We start from the raw sequence: 18,068 nt of genomic DNA, 5'->3' as shown, positions 1-18,068 counted from the left end.
TATTGTCACTGTACACTGTAAATGTGGGCGCATAGTAAAGGTAATTTCTAAATTTCTCTGTGATAGCCCATTTGAGAGCCAATAATTCCAATTTCACATTGACATGGTCTTTTGTCACCTTAACAAAATATTCGCTTGAACTCTCAGCTGTCACCAAGTTAATGAATGTTTGGATTTTACTTCTCCTCAAACTTGGAAAGGCGCATCTAACAGTCTTGTTCAAGAGCCCTTTGCTCTCACTACTCTGCCCACTTGCTTCAGTCTGTTTCATTACCTGCTAAATTACGTTGTAACCAATGATTGGTTTGGACAACTGCTGGCCTTTTAGAAGGAGTAACATTCACACTGGCACTTCGTTCACTCTTTCTTTTACTCTGTCTCTCCGCCTCGTGGGAGCATGCTACATTCAACTTTTCCAAAAGCGTCTCGTCTGTGACCGTGGTGTCTGTCAGGTACGGTTGGAGATCACCTTGGATATGGTCATTTTGTAGACCTGTTAACACAGTATGAAGAAACACATTCTGTACAAGGGCTGGGTCATATTTTAAACCTGACTCGTCTTCTTGTGATGCAAAGAGAATTTTCTGCCTCAAGTCAAGCACACAATAAGTCAGACTAACTGAAATAGGTCCCAGTTTACATTGTAGAACAAAACATAAACGTATCTCAAGTTATGTTTACCACAGGCTTTATTTTACTCATAAATTGAAAAACCCCATTATAAAACCCCATAGGAAATCCTCGAAGGAACCCACAGTGAATTACTCTTCCGGGTTCTGACGTCATAGTTCCCCCACTCTATTACTTTCAGAAATAATGTAAATACTGATTAATAAAACAAATGTTAAGAAACTTACGATAAATTCTTTATACATGTAATTTACTTTTCCAAATCATTTAAATTTAATGGCATTTAAAACGGAACAAAAAAATGTAGGCCTATTTATAAAATAGACATAAATATAGCAATATTTATTTTAAATTAAGCCTATAACAAACTTATTTAAAATGAAACTGAACCTTGTGGTGGGTTCACGCACCTCTCATTCGCCATGGATTATTTCCATGAGTGAGTCGTTAGACACGGTTGCATTTGGTAACATTTGGTTGCTAAACTTGTTTATTATGTAAAGAAGGTTTTATACTTTTCTCGTGTGTGAATATCTACTTAAAACACCATCCTTCACATATGCAAAAAAATAAGTGTTTGGAAAAACAGGCATTGAAAGGCTTACGCTGAACAACACAACCTACATATTAGATTATATCAGCGGTACGCTTATCCATTAGATAAGATATCATTCAAAACGGTCTATTTGTATTTGTGTACCTTCAAAATAACAGTGAAACATCATACTTTTTGTAAAATAAAGAAAACAAAGAAAATGCGCTTGCAGTCTCTGTTTCCATGAACCTCTTCCTCAAATGTAGAAAAACACAGCAGTACTTGTCACACAGGCATGAGAAATATATTTATTGAAACCTTTAAGTACCCGCTTTTAATTGTTTATGTTTTGCTTAGTCTTGATGGGACCCCTCCAAAGTAACTTTGGAATAATTCAGCACATCTCAGAAGATTAAAAAACATGTCTTGTAGTCTGGAAAATACGGTATTACAAATTATTTTGCGGACCCCTTGGCTTTGGGTCATGGACTCCAGTTTGAATACCCCTGCACTAGCATATTTTGTTCTTATTATTGTGCATGCATATATTATTTGGGTACATTAACACTTGATTATTGCATGAGTAAAGAATATCATCTTTAAGAATGTTACGTTAATTGCAGTTGCAAAAAGTATATATTTTTTTTTTCCCAGTTCAGCTCCAACAGGAGAACACAATGTATGAACACAACTAATCTTAAATTATTTGTTAATTGTTATCCACTGTACAGTAAGTGAAGTTTTTTTTGTTTTCATGGTTTTTGTACAAATACACTGAATCTGTAATTTGATTTACCTGTACAAATAAAAATTACATTGAAAAAAACATGAGTTTTAATTGAATGCAGAATTGAGTGTTTATTTTGTCCAGAAACAGTATAAATGACGTCTAAATGAGACTGCAGTTGACCTTATAAGACGTTGAAAACACGTCCAACAATGACCACATCTGAGCTAAATTTTTACCTCTTAAAGACGTCCTGTGGACGTCAATATTGGACGTCCAAAAGACGTCATAAAAACATTCATTCTGGCTCTTCAGGGGACGTCATTTCAACGTCCGAAAAAGACGTTGAAATTACGTTTCGACGTACCTTTGCTCAGTAATAGAAAAGGGTAGTTTATACTTGCTGGCTAGCTAGCTAGCTTATCACAAATGTGCATGATTTCCTTGCTCATTTCTGCAGTACTCATTCTTTTCATACTGTATTGTAAAGTGACTACCAAATTAGTTTTATCTATCATTTACAGGTATTCATTTAAATTACATGCATTATGCATTTGTAGCATGCATTTTTTTGTTCTGTGTTTTATCTATATCCGTTATGAAGTGAGTTTGGAGTAAAAATATGTTATTAAATGTGATATTTTCACATGCTTTCAGATGGAGCAGCATTTACTTCACAGAGCCGTAGTTCACTGAGAAGCTATGCAAACAGCTGTCATTATCGCGAACGATTTCTTCGATTTCATAATTGCGCAATAAAATTGTCTGCAATTTTTTTTCCCCGTAACTTGTCAGTGAACTACGGCTATGTGTAATAAATTCTGCTCCATCTGAAAGCATGTGATGATGATTTCCTGCTGATTACAGAACCGGCTTTTTTAAACAAAATGCGCATGACAATCGCATTCGTTAATCACGCAGCCCTAGTTTCTACAAATTTTTGAATGAGAAGTCTTTTTTTCAGAATTCTCTGTCTTTCATATTTTTATGTTGTGTTCTGTATAATGTAATATGTGCTTTAATTTCAAACAAGAATAATCGAGTGTGAGACATTGATACATGGACATCATTTGAGAAGTTTAAACACTTGAAACACTTAAACTCTTATACAATACACAGTCTTTGAATTCTATAAAAAAATTATTTTATAAAAATAATAAAAAATTGTCCAAAGAGAATACAAAACTAAAATCATCATAAAACCCAAATGTTCTATAATCTAACAATATAATTTGTTTTTAGCAATATGGACCAGGTCTCTGTAAATCCTTCCAAAACTCCACTTGGTCTCTCAAGCTTCGTGTTGTTGTGGCGATGAGTTTTGAGTAGCGGCAGCGGTTGTATTCTACAGGGAAGGTATTGAACAAGCTTCCATCAGGTGGATCGGTCAGAGCAATCCCTAAATGTGTCATACATTGACCTAAAAATACATCTTCTATGTAAACCGGTTTGACAATTTGGGCTGCTTTAACAAGTTTCACTGGCAGGTCTAAAGAGAAAACATATCCCAAGCCCAGAGCGTAAGGTGGATATAAAGGTGGGTCGTAAACAGTTTTTGGAAGATACCATTTAGAATGGGGGTCTCTCAGTACCATTGCGTTCCTAGCCACAAGTCCAGACATATAGTTTTGCTTTGGTGCAGACAGAAGCATATTCACTACGTTTTTCACATTGAGAAACACATCAGAATCAACTTTCATTGCGTAGGAGGGATTCTGACAATAAACAGTCAACCATTCTAGCATCACCATTGTCTTAATGGTGAGATTGTAGTAACTGTCCCAGAAATCCCTTTGTATAAGGTCATGATACTTCTCACTTTCCTGTAGCAAATTTTGTTGAAGCGTTTCTCTTTCTTCTGAAGTGGGGAGACCCAACAGAAATAATATGCTCACAGTCTTGTCCCCAACTAACCTCTCTGATCCCCAAGTTGAACGAACGGCGTCCCGAGCAGCTGTATTGCTTGGAGCTACTGGTACCATTAATACCACAAAAGGGTTTTCCTTCTGGCACTTCTCTGGCTCATTCAAAACTAAATTATACTTGTATGGGTAAGCCACATAATATGGTTCCGGGGGCTTCCACAGTTCCGCAGAAGTCAATGCCGACACTCTATTCAGCGAAACGTTGATTGCTCGAGTGGTAAATTTCTCTGGAAGAAATAATCCAACGGTTAAAGCCCAGGATTCTGATAATTTATTGGGGATGATGTAGTAGCACAGGAACAGGACCAGGAAAACGGTGAATATGACAAATGAACGAAGAGATCTGCTATCACTATTTGACTGGTGTTGACTAAAAAGAGAAAAAATATTTGACTTGTCTTTTGTTATGTCATGTATTGATGCATTCAGCTAAATAAACTTCTGTTATCATTAATACACACGGTGATGCTGTACAAGGTATAAATAAGTATAACAAATCCAATAAGAGCATCAACAATCTTCAGTTATATTTAATGTTTTGCAACTCAAGCACACGATGGATAGAAAAAAACTGGTCTTATCTAAATCTGTATGCAACTTCTAAAAAGATTTTACAAATTGAATTATCGTTAACTATACAGTAAAATAAAAGGTGGGTAGTAACTTTATCATACAAATTAAAACAGAAGCATTGGTACTTTACCATTGTTTTTCACAGTCTTCCACCATATTTCCGCTGTTCATAGAATTTCATATGCATTATCAAGCACTACCATGCCCTGACAAACTCACACGGTGATTGTGAAGCACACAGTGAATCAAACCTTTTTTTATTTTGCAAAACCTGTTCCACCCCTCTACCACCACAACAAGGAAACAACAGTGTCCTTTATGACATATGCCTCGAACATTAGTGAAGATCATCTGAATTACTCTAAGCCAGTCACTGACTTAGAAATTAGTATATGATTTTCCAATAAGTTAGTATAGTAATTAAAAATTAAATATATTTTGAAAGCAGGATAAATTATACTGCCTATTAGTGCTATGTGAATGGACACGTTAAAAACACAACGTCTCTCTCCAGGAGTTGACCGTGATCATTTTTTGTCATTTGTGACTGAGAACAACACCATGGTTACACTGAAAACATTGTCATCTCAGGGTATTCTACTATGGTTATCAAAGACAAAACACAAATCTGCTAATCTGCTATTGGTGTTTCAAAAGACACACCTATATTCATGTGTTTACATATGTATATTTTATCATAGCACATATTACTGTAGCTTATAACAAAGAGAGTTGAATGCTGCATGGGTGACTCACAAATCCTTTGGCACAAAATCTTTGAAAGGTAAATAACAGAAAACCATACTATTCTGTATTTTAAAGGCTTTGAAATAAATCCAATGAAATGTGTATATTAACAGGTTTAAGTTTGGAATCTGTATACACAAAATACTTTGTGCCAAACAGCCTCTTTATAGTCTGTATCAACCAGCGTGATGTTAAAATATATTTCTGATTTGTATGAAACCAGTTCATTTAGAAGTTACTTTTTTTAGGTTACCTTTGTTTTTTTTGTTTGTTGCTTTTTTCTTTTTTACTGTAGAAGCATTTCTAGCCTTTCAAGTACTGGGGCAAAGGCCACCCATCAAAAAGTGTCCCTATAATTTGATACTGTTTTATACTGTTTTGAATATATGGATGTAAACTGTTTTTAGCTTGAGTACAGAGTGTGCTGCTCATTTCACACGTCTTCATCATTGACACATGATAAACTTGCTATAAAATCTGCTGAGGGGTATGCAAGATCAATGTTGGTGCCCCCTGTATATTATATCCCCTAACACTAACCCTCACAGAAAACTGTCTACAAGCCATTGACCAAAAACCCAATAACTAGCTTGTGCATGGAAGGATACAAACTCATCAGGAGTGAAAAAAGTGCAAATCTCCTCCCACTCCCCCATTTTCAATACAACAGCAAAAAAAAAAAAAGGAGACAGTAGAGCACTTTCCCCCCAAAAAACACATGTAATATTGCTCACTTTTTAGTTAGGCAATTTTGGAGGGATTTACGTTTTTTATTATTAATTTGCCTCAAAGCTATTCTTATTTCTGTATATTTTTTATATAAAATGAGAACTCTATATGGAAAATTCACTTTAAAAACGTGCATTTTTTTATTTTTACTTGTAGAGATAATTAAGGAAAATATTGCCAAGCTTAAGTGGAAGATTTCTGCCACCTGGTGGAAAATAAACACTATTAAAATGAAAATGTCATGGTATTCCTACAATAACCAGTACACTGTAAAAAATTTAAGGCAACCAAGATTTTTGAGTTTACTCAACTTAAAGGTCAATTAGTTGTACAAACTTTTGTGCATGTTTAATCAACATAATATATTAAGTTCAGCGAACTTTTAGTTAAACTTCCAATTTTGTGTTTAGTTGACTAGAAATATGGAGTTTTTATAATTTAGAAATTTAAGTTGACAAAACTTGATAGTTGAAGTCGCTGTAAAATATCAAAAGTTGAGAAAACTTAAAAGTTTAAGGCAACCAGCTTCAGCAGATTTTTGAGTTTTCTCAACTTTTGATATTTTTACAGTGCAGCTTCAGGACTTAAGATTTTACTCAACCTGAGTTTTAAGTTCAGCACAGAACTGTCAATCCAATATGAGTGAATTAATTTATTAAATGCTACTCAGTACAACATTGGTCCTCAAAAAAAACAATCTTTAAATGGACAGAACCACAACCTTTTTATTGCATCAATATGATTTCTTTGTAGAACAGCAAATTTAAATCACAAACCAAATCAACTAATTTCATTTACAACATCTCTAGCAAATAAAGCTGGAATAAATGCCTGTTCAAGAGCTTACTTGTCAGCTTTGAGTTGCAAAAGTAAAAACGTCGATATAATTGATTAAATGGGGAAAGCTTCAAGTAAAAACTAATACAAAATTCAAGTCCAAAATAATGTGCAACAATAACAACAGGTCCAGTCAAAAATGTATTGGCCAAAGTCTTTCATATCTGTCCTTCATATCTATCACAAGCAATATAAAATTCATTGCAATGGTGGTTAAAAGTGCGTGCGTAGCAACAAAGAGGCCAATTTCCTTTCAAGTATTAGATAATCCACTGATTCTAACTCAGATTCTGTTGCCTCATCAAGATAAGGCATAGAACTAGTTTCCCCTTCAAGAGGGTACCTGTCAGTTTCATGAGGATGGCTGTCTCCAGGAAATAACTGGGCAGTTTGTGGCTCACGGTCTTTTGGTTCTGCATTTTGAATAACGATATTTGCTCTAAAGTCTGTAATGGAAAAGCTGCAATGTTTCCGACTTCTGTGACCACTGAATGATGAAATCAGATTTGTTTTAAAATCACACTGGCTAAAAGGGCACCTTACAGTTTAATGATTTTTTTAAATGGCTCCTAATATGTTTGAAGTAATCAGGTGTTTTACAAATTTCCTTAAAGTCACACAATTCACAATTAAATGTTAAGTGACTCTCACGTGAAGATAAGCGCTTGTGTGAAATTGAAAGGTGAGACTTCAACGCTCCAGTGGTTTTAAAGGAGCAGATGCAATTGGTGTAGAGGCAGGGTAGTTGGCGGTTTCTTCCCTGGTAGTGGCGCAATCGGTAATGTTTCAAAAGGACCTCCTGAGCAGGGTGTTCAAATTTGCATATCTTGCACTGCATCACCCTAATGAGAAAAAATAAACAATACAATGGTAGAATTAATTCTTTGGGCAACAACATAAGATACAAGGGATACATGAATTCATTGCTAGAGAACTTAAAATACCATCATAAAGCAAGCAAGAAAACAAATATTAAATATTAGTTGGTTGAACGGATATCAAATTTTTAAAACCTACTATGATTTTAAGCTTTAATATAGCTCTTAAAATTATTTGCATTTTTAAAACATACAGATACAGATTTATAGTACACTTAGCAAACATAAGCTACACAAATACTTTGCATTTAACAAGCAAATACATGTAAATTAAGTTAAATGAAAAAAATGCATCTTTGGGACAAAAACACACAAGCTTAACTTATATTGTTAAATTTGTTTTAACTTTTTTTTTGTCTTAATACATTTAGAACTTCAATGACCTTATCCAAAACTCAAAGGCACAGACACAATTGTACAAAAGGAACATATTATAAGCAAATAAAGTAAATTATATATAATTAATCCTAATCTAAATCATTTTACTTAATATGCATAAAACAGTAACGTTACGTACCTAAATCATGACACTGTCGGGAAAAAACTGGCATGGTATGACTTGAGGCAGCTCGAAGACGAAGCAGAAGTTGAACGGACCAACTTGGAGCCACCTAACGTCAAGCAGTTGTACAGAAGCACATATTGTGAACAAATACCATTCAAATCTTATTGTAAATTATTATCACAGCCTGCATAGAACAATACCTGCCAGAGCGATTGCACTGTCGGAAAAAACTGGCGCTGTCTGACCCGAATGAAAATGGCATTGTATATAAAAAAGTGATCGAACTGCGCATGCTCATCAGTCTTTGTGGGCAATACTTGTAACAAACTTAAAGTTGTTAGTTGTTCCAACTTTAAATATTAATTTGGTCAAACAAATTGGACTAAATTTCTATTTTACTTACTTTTATGTGTTATCTCAACTTTTTTAATGTTAAATAGTTGAATAAACTTTAAAAACTGAGTTTGTAATACAAAATGTAAGTTGGATTTTTTACAGTGTAGATGGTTGCATAGGATAGCTAATTGTCTCATTTACCAGTTCCACTCCGTAATGTAGTTTAAAAAAAATAATAAAATCACTATTATAACATTTTAAAATAACTTTTTGTCATAGTTCAGCATTTTTTTGTACTGAAGAATGAAGTAGAGTTTTTTAAAAACTCATCGGATCAACACATATGGCCTACATTTGAATTCTTTTATGTGTTATCTCAACTTTTTTAATGTTAAATAGTTGAATAAACTTTAAAAACTGAGTTTGTAATACAAAATGTAAATTTGATTTTTTACAGTGTAGATGGTTGCATAGGATAGCTAATTGTCTCATTTACCAGTTCCACTCCGTAATGTAGTTTAAAAAAATAATAAAATCACTATTATAACATTTTAAAATAACTTTTTGTCATAGTTCAGCATTTTTTGTACTGAAGAATGAAGTAGAGTTTTTTAAAAACTCATCGGATCAACACATATGGCCTACATTTGAATTCAAAGCGGCAATTTTAGGCGAAAGATGACTAATTTGCATCCCTGCTAACAATCTTCTCAGTTTCTCTCAAATGTAAACCAAACATTCACATATCTCGACTTATTTTAGAGGTAAGCTTACCCATCTCTTTTAGTTCACTTGAACATTGCTGTCCTCATTAATGCATTGTTTTTTGCCTTTGTCTTTTACTGTTCTGCGCCCCAGAACGTTTCCCTCCTCTATTCATTTTGGTCATGTGACTCTGTCTGTGACAGTACTGTGTCGAAGGGTGAACGGTTGATATGCACTCAGTTTAAAATTATAAACAACCATTAAATATAAATATTTAATTGCATTATTTTTTAACAACTAAGCTTTTGATTATTTATAACATTTTATTAAAGCTGCAGTCTGTAAGTTTTTTTTTTGTTAAAAATGATCCGAAATCAATATTTGAGCAAGTACATAACTAACCAGTCTTCAAAACTATTGCCTTACTTTAGCCCGATTCACAACGGTTATCTTATAATAATGTTTTCTCATTTGAGTGGTACGGGTAGGTTTTTGCGGGAAATTCGAGCATGGCACTACGTCATTACGTCACGTCTGTAAACATAAAGAAGTTGTCCCGGCATGTGAGGATCCTGCAGGTGGCCAATCGTTTATAGCCTTTTCTCACAGCAGCCAGTATAATTAAATGTAACATTTTGATGGCGGATTGTAATCCATAAAGGATTATGTGTTTATGAAACACATGTGAATGAAATGAAATTATATTCCAGTTATAAATGTGCTTCTGATTAGCCTGGGATTACAAAGATTTGTATTTTAAAGAAAACCAGTTTGAAGGAGCATAATTTGCTTTTTGGGTTAAAATAATTTCTGAATATGAAATTCGAAGAGTGTGACAATTAGATTAGACTGTGCAGAAATTGAAATCTACACGCTAATACACACTATTCTCATAGTCACCAATGCGGATGTTGTTAACATTAATCATTTGAGAAGAAAGTATAACAATAATAATAATTTGAACGGTTTGATGTGATATGAGCTAAACGATCTTTAGATTTAATCACCATTGGTAGCCAGATTTATGGTAATGCTTTTTTCCTCAGTTGGTCAGAACAAACGTGGCAGACTTGTTACTTGTTCAGATGGCAATATACGGTGAACATTCTTATTTGGGTCATATTCCAAGATGCAGGCTAGAATCTGTGACTGTGAAGTACAGTAAATATCCACACCGGTGCGGTGACTGACTGCCACACATACTCTTCAGAACATAAGATTCATCCGTGCTGGAGCCATGCCGACTCACAACCGACGCAAGCTAGATAATTCCGCACCCAGCTGCAATTCCAGGTTTTCAAACAGAGATGGCGACAAAGAGGCAAAACTTACGGACTGCAGCTTTAAAGAAGATTTTCACAGAATGATTTTGGCAAAATGGCGCCCCTATATACTGCATACCCCCCTTTTGCGCCACTGGTGTCATTCCTGTGATGGACATGACATCTGTCCAGGGTGTTTCATTGCATTCAGCCCATACACTGTAAAAAAACATGGACGTAGTGTCCGTGACGTCACCCATAGGTTTCTGAAGAGCACTTTCGAAGCCTAAAGTGGGCGGAGCGGGCCGTCGCCGTATGTCACTCTCGGATGATCGAAAATGGGCAAAGAGGTGGGATGTGGGTGGAGTTGGTTGCTGAAACCACACCCGCTTAGTTTGATGGTTGTGTCAGCTGTGGCAATCCACCTGTCACTCAAGTGGCCAGAACTTTAAGGCTTAATATAATTTTTATACCAGGCTGTAAACACTTTTTTTTCTGCTGTAAAGTTGGGCATTTTAACATGGGGGGTCTATGGGATTGACTTTCTTTTGGAGCCAGTCTCTAGTGGTCAGTCAATGAATTGCAGTTTAAGTCACTTCCGTTTTGGTTTCAAGAGAAAGGCTGGAAGGTTGCCGCTTGATTTAGCCTGAGACTCTGGGATAGACTCCAGCATCCATGTCACCCAGTAGTTTGGAAAATGTATAAATGGGGGTATTTTGTACTCTTATTTTAAATGCATTTTCATGTTTTGTGCCCATCTCTGTACACTAATATACATAATAGTATTAATAATAATAATAATAATAAGGTAGGTTATAAGGTTAGACAAATATGAGTCAAAAAGGGGCAATGATGTTGAAAAAAAAAAAGTCAACCCATACAACTAGATAGCTATATAACCAGTGGCGGCTATTGGAAAATGTTCTAGGTAGGGCTGTGCCACATCCAAGAGTTTTAGCAAATATCCCAGTACAATTTAATGCTAAATAGATAAAGAAAAAGGATTGAAACATATTTTAAATATTTTTTACCAAGTTCAGAATTAATTTAATTAATTTAAGACTCAAAACAAATTGTTTGCGGAACAGAAACAAGCGCATTTATTTCAGTTCATTATATTTACATAATGTCAAATCCATTGGAAATTAATGTAATAAAGTGGGATTGCCTAAAGCTTCTAATGACAGCAGTGAGGCAGATCACACAGGATAAAGCTCAAATCATAAATGAATTCAAAAACCTAATATTATATTTGTTCATATAACAACATTACACAAGAGCTAAACTTAAGAGAGAATTCCACTAAATGCTTATACATTTTATTCTATTCGTTTACACTGCTGCCAATGCACGGAGATAAACAAACTCTTCTTCTGCTGCCCTTTGTTCCTGTAGTCAACAGCACCCTCTAGTGGTTCAGCTGTGTGGATGCAGAAAGTCTGTGCAATAGTGAAAGTTGTTACTTCAAATATGTTTTTGAAGTAGGGCTGTCAACGTTAACGCATGCGATTAATTTTACAATCCTTAACGCGTTAAAATAATGTAACACAATTAAAGAAAAATGACTGAAGCACAAGTTCTATTCTAACCCTTTAACCAAATTTTGCTTCTCTGCTTGCGATCAGATCATTTTAAGCTCCTAAACTCCGGGAAAGTTTTCAGTCCAATGATCCAGTAAGCGAATGCATCAAAACAATCAGTCCAAAACCGCGCTAATATAAAGTAAAGCAGGCTGATTACATCAGAGATTGCAGAGAGAACAGACACTCGCTTTGTGTTTTTAGTGAATTATTCATTCCAGTGTTTCTCTTTTAAGCACAAGCTCTGTCATATTCTGTAATTGTCTCTGAAGAGCGCGAGCCCTCACACGTCACACACGCTGTGTGAAGTAATGGATTGTCAACACATCCCACTGCTGTATGGCCAGATGAGACGCAAACTACGTTTTCTTGACTGGATAACCAGTGTCTCACTAGTAAAGTTTTGATGGATGAAGACCATTGCGGTGGCGTACAGGAGTCAAACAGTACAATAAGCATGCGTGAGTCCGTTATATTAATGCGTGTATGAGTGCTCTTGATGCACTGATCGCACATTGTATTTATGCACAGACACAGACATTTCCGTACATTCACGTTGTTTCCACACATATTCACGATAATGTTTTGATTTGTCATGTGTATGTTGCTGTGTTTAGTTATTCTGAATGGATCCGTGTACTGTAGTAGATATGCAGTCAGCAGGTGGTTGGTTTAAGGTTTTTTTGGCATCACCATGTGGTCCTGTTTGGTATCGCAACTTGACTTCTCTAAAATGTAAAAAAGCTCTTTGCTGTTGCACTGTACACATACTATACAATTTAGATTTTTTTTTCTTTCATGTGTGCTTATATGGGCTCCTTATGTCATTTGGTTCTTTGGTGTCCTTTTGGAGTTTCTAAGTGAAGAAAGAAATCGCTCTCGGTTACTCACGTAACCTCGGTTCCCTGAGATGAGGGAACAAGACATTGCTATGGGAAAGATTAGTTGAAGTTTGTTTAATTTCAATGAAATTGTGTTATGATGCAACGGCCGTACCGGTGCTCAAATAAGATGAGTATGATGGTGATCATGTCCTAAATGACGTGATGAACAATATCATAAGCTGATAGGGACAGCATTGAACACAGGGGTGTATACGACCTAGTCGAAACCACTTAGGCAAGCAGCTCAGATCATTACTGAGGCTGAGTTGGCGCCTGCGCTGCTCGCACTGACAGCACATGTGAGGCAAGCGATGACACATCTAGGTTATAAAACCTCGCGAAAGTGCTGGGTGATGACCAGCCTGCCACCATGCAAATGTCCTTAATAGATTTGCCCGAGTCCGTGGGTTGAGTGGGCACGAACCCCTATAGGACATTCCAAGCCCTTAGAGGCATGATAGGCCAAAACAAAAGTGTGACAGCCTTTGCTTGGACACAGGCAGGCCTTTTTGTGCACTCTCCAAAGCATACAAATAGCTGGTCCGAGAGCCTGAACTGTCTAGAGCGCTCAATATAAATGTGCACTGCACGTACAGGGCACAGCAAAAGTGTATTAAGCGGCTCCAAGCCGGAGCATTTTAGGCACATAACCCTTCCTAGGCTTTAAGTTGAGTCTGCAATCACCTGGCCCGAACTCAATACACGAGTCGTCAATTGACAGCGCGAGCAGGAGAGCTGTCTTGAGAGAGAGAGCGCACGCAAGCTCGCTGATTGTATGGGCTCGAACTGGGGTTTTTTTTTTTTTTTTGCTCTTGAAGGAAGTCAAGAATTATTGGTATTGGGTAGTTGAATGGGTCTTAGCCCCGCAACCCACACCAATTTGTGAAAACTCTTCATTTATGTGCGTAAAGACGTCTAGTGGAAGGAGCCCTATCCTCAGCTATAGTGTTCTACACGCGCTGAGGAATGTAAATCTGTTACAGGTAAGCTCCGTTGAGCAGCCAGAGACGAAGGCTCCATATGGCTCCATTGAGAGAAGAGGTCTCTCTTCAGTGGGATAGTCCACGGAGGGCTTCTAGCATCTCCACCAGTTCTGGGAACCACGGCTGATTGGGCCATTTCGGTGCCACTAACAGAACAGATTCCCTTTTCTCTCTGATTTTGCAGAGCACGCGAGGCAGGAGAGTTTGCGCCAGCGCGCTTTGGCAGGAAGTGGCTAATAGCCTTCGACTGTTTCTGCGCTTCAACGAAGCGCTCCGTGAATGTCTCTACCGCTGCTCCGAAGAGACCTGAGGGATTCACGGGAGCGTCCAGAAGGGCCGTTTTTTCCGAGTCCTTTAACTCGGTCAGAATAAGCCACAGGTGACGATCTAGCACCACAAGATTCCCCATGTTGCGGCCGATCATTCGAGCTGTCACCTTCGGGCCAGATCCGTGGCGCTCGGAGCACTTTGAACGCTTCAGGGTCCGGCCCATCCTCATCCAGAAACTTGAACAGCTTGGCCTGATACACCTGGAGTATCGCCATCACGTGCAGTGCTGACGCTGCTTGGCCTGCCGCGGAGAAAGCCTTGCCGGCGAAGTCTGCAGTGGCGCGGCAAGGTTTAGAGGGGAGAGACGCGTTTCTCACTCTCCGCGGCTGAAGGACAGAGATGGGCAGCGATGGCATCTTCCATGGGGGGAAGTTTAACATAACCCACTTGGTCAGCGCTGTCCACTGAAGACAGGAGGGATGATCCCGGGTTGTGCACTCGACTGGTGAGAGGCGCGTTCCATGACTTCTTTATCTCATCGTGCACCTCGGTTGGAAAAAGGGGCCGGGCCTCCGCAGGGTGTCCTTTCGGCCGCGATCCGACTGGAGGTACCAATCGTCCAGACGGTTTCTGGCCAGCTCGGCAGGAAGCGCCCACTCCAAACAGAGCTCATCAACTGCCTTGGACAGGACGCTAAGGAACTCGACATCACTATGATGGAGGTCCCCCACGTCACTGTCGTGGGGCGCAGTGTAATCCAGCGGGCTGTTAGACCACTCCTCTCTCGCAGACGCTGCCACCGAAATGGTATCATCTTCATCCTCAGCGTCCTCCATGACACCGAAGGACACCACATCTTGAGCGATGGGGGAGGGGCGGAGAACAGCGGACATGGAGAGCACTGCAAGGGGACCTGCAGCAGGGGGGTGAGGAGCGCGTGGGCACTAAGCCGGCACGGGCTCATCACCTGACCCGGACAGATCCTCATCAGAAGCTTGCAGCACTTTACTCCTTGGCTCGAAGAGGCTGCAGAGGAAGAGTTCATCACCTTGGACGATGGCCACATGGAGCTTGAGAGTCCGGAGCTCATACCTCCGCAGTGGGGGCAGTCCGACCCCTCTAAGCGCCGCCTCTGCGTGGGCGCGACCCAGGCAGAAGACGCACGATTTGTGGCCATCAGAGAGTTCGATTGGCTCTGCGCAGGAGAGGCAATCGCGAGTCATCCTTGTTTCTAAAGCTCAACAGAACACTGCAGGGGAAGAGAAGGCGTGTCCGCTGCAGCGTGTAGATCACGGTGAGTAGTCTTGTTGATAGGCTTCTTCCTTCTCGTTGAAGGTTGGCTGAAGAAAAAGATTCTGAATGGATGACATACAAGAGCTGCTTTATATAGAGCGGAGCCCCTCATATTTCACGCGCTTGAAGCGTCGTTATATTTGTAAGAATTGTTCTAGACCAGCGGTTCTCAATCCCAGTCCTCGTGTATCCCCGCTCTGCATGTTTTGCACGTCTCTCTTTGTTAACACACATGATTCAGATCATCTCGTTAGAAGTGAGCTCCGTGCATGAACTGTGTTCCGATTGACATGGTTCCTACACAGTGTCCATTGCTCCCTACTCCATGAGCAGGGGAAATCCGTTGAAGTTTACTTCACTTCGGAATATTCATTTACAGATTTGCCCTGCTACGTCTTCACACACATCTTCACGGCCCCATAAGTCCTGCCCTGCCTGTAAGTCACACTTTTTGATGCCATTGGTATAAGACAATTTTGACCGCATACAGGCAAGTTGTCCACTGGGCCTATAGCATTCGGAGCAGGCACATCAGGAAGGCCTTACCTGCATGTGTTATGTCAGCCATTAGAAGACAGTTTCCAGAGGAAGGAGGACTTTATAAAGGTTTTGAATGGCCCCATTTTGGTGACAATCAATACAAAATAATCACAATCACAAATTGTCTTACTGCATAAAAACTTGTTTACAAGTGTGAAGTTTACATCAGATAAATATCAAGCAGATCTACATTTATGGTTAATTCAATTCAGTTTTATTTATACAGCACTAAATCAACCAATATTATTTCCCAGCACTTTTAATACCCAACTCAAAACACAATATTGCAACTGTTTATATATATATATATATATATATGTGTGTGTGTGTGTAGATGTACCAAACACATATACTACCGAAAGAAAAATATACCATCTGACCCATTTAAAAACCTTTCCGTCTGGGTATCACACTAATGTGTTGTTAACGTGTGTTACATCGTGAATGCTGTGCTAGATACACAACAACAGCCTCATCTTGTTGATCCTCTGGAGGGATCTGGAAAGAGGAGCAGGTATAGTGGAAGACAGTGCTGCGTTCTCGTAGAGCCTGTGGTGACCTGCAGTATTCCTCTCTCAGAGACTCCATGTGTCACGGGTACAAAAGGAAGATTCAATAGCGAATGTGAAATATAACGGTTTAATAGGAAAATTCCCAACCAGAAAAAAGGCAAAGAGTCAAATAAAGCATGTGCAGGATATAGTCACTCTTGGTAGCGCAGGGGCACCTGTGGATATCCCGGGAACATACGATCCTTGGGCGAATACTGGAACCGAACTCCAACGAGACGAAGGACAGGAACAGGGAACTTGAACACAGCAGGAACACCAAACGATCTGACAACACAGGACGGATAGCACAGGTGTTAAATAGCTGAGCTGATGAGCTACAGCTGGCGCTGATCAACCAGTCAGCAGCAATCACCGACACAAACACACAGAGCGAGAATGAGTCAGTGAACCCATAAACCGTGACAACCATGAGGCCTGATGCATATGCTGGGAGAATCAAGCAAAAGTTGAGATCACATTCACTGCTGACCATGCTTTTCCACTTAGCCGCCATCACATCTGCATCTCCATTAGGAGCGGAAGCTGCAGTCCAGTAGAGGTGGTTAATAACAGCTGTCCTCCACTGCTTCAGATCTTCACACTCCCTCATTACTTGCAATGTCTCCCAAAGCCTTATATTATTAGACTGATTACTTATGAGGTATATTACTTTGCAGAAGAATAATTCTGATTTTGTGTTAATAAATTACATTTAACAAGTTATTTAATATGGTCTTTTATCATATTGATTTTGCTACCATTTTATAAAAGTGATACTCAACTATGGTAAAATCAGTGTAATGCAAGACCTTTCATGACTTATTGCTTTAGTGAAATATGTAAATTGGGAGTCTGCAGCCCTTGATCCACAGACTAATGAATATCAGGGCTTAGCTGTAATCTCCTGTAGACAGATGATGGTGAAGCATGCTGGGACAGTTGAACCAGTGACGACCCTTACTTACCACCTAAACAATAACTTGCTATATAGAGAGTTTTGGAACAGTTGGTTTTTAAAGGATGTCTTTACTCTTTTGTAATCCAGTTTGTTTGTCATGTTCAACCTGTTCCTAAACTAGATCTCAGGTTACTTCTAATTGGATTAACTGGGCCTGCAGAGAAAAACTGGAGAACCTTATTAAGTACTTTGAGATCAGAGTCTCCTTATATTCAGCATATAGGATTTCGTGTTTTCCTTGTAATTTCTGGATAAAAAATGCAAAGATTTTTACACTGTGAATAAAATATATGCCTTTGTAAAACTCGTCGCCAATGCTAGATGTCTGCCAGTGGTTGCATAGATGTTCTGAGTGTTTTAGTACACTAAATGTGTTCCTGTTTTTTGTTCTGGGTAACAACACCCTGATAGGGCATGGCTGTTTTGGCTTGTGAAAAGTAAGTGTGCTAAATTGTAAAAAATGTGCACTTGTACAGATGTACAAATGTACAGATATTATAAAATTAATTAAATAAAAGGCCACTTAAGTGTACTTAAAGAAAGTACACATTCATGACTATGTTTCTTAACACACTTATCTTTTGTTGTGCTTTAAAGTACACTTATTTCAATGTTCTGAC

At 38.5% G+C, this 18,068-nt stretch overlaps 1 protein-coding gene across 1 annotated transcript; it reads right to left on the bottom strand.

Annotated features, from left to right (window-relative positions):
• Positions 1–3,130: 3,130 nt before the first annotated feature.
• Positions 3,131–4,603, bottom strand: LOC107600369 (beta-1,3-galactosyltransferase 2-like). The gene is made up of 2 exons (XM_016292242.1): positions 4,521–4,603; positions 3,131–4,187 (listed from the first exon to the last, which is right to left on the bottom strand). The coding sequence occupies exons 1-2, from the start codon at positions 4,559–4,561 to the stop codon at positions 3,131–3,133; spliced, it is 1,098 nt and encodes a 365-aa protein (XP_016147728.1). The 5' UTR covers positions 4,562–4,603.
• Between the last annotated feature and the right edge of the window lie 13,465 nt (positions 4,604–18,068).

This window comes from Sinocyclocheilus grahami, unplaced genomic scaffold (assembly GCF_001515645.1).
Source record: "Sinocyclocheilus grahami isolate Dianchi unplaced genomic scaffold, SAMN03320097.WGS_v1.1 scaffold282.1, whole genome shotgun sequence".
Classification (NCBI taxonomy): Eukaryota; Metazoa; Chordata; class Actinopteri; order Cypriniformes; family Cyprinidae; genus Sinocyclocheilus; species Sinocyclocheilus grahami.
Note: the sequence above shows the minus strand (reverse complement) of the source record. Positions and strands in the feature narration are given on the sequence as shown.

Excerpts from the sequence above, each read along its gene's own strand:
- LOC107600369 (XM_016292242.1), bottom strand. The coding sequence starts at position 4,561 with ATGAACAGCGGAAATATGGTGGAAGACTGTGAAAAACAATG. Across the intron at positions 4,188-4,520 it reads GAAGACTGTGAAAAACAATG|TCAACACCAGTCAAATAGTG; the intron begins GTAAAGTACCAA and ends TTCTCTTTTTAG.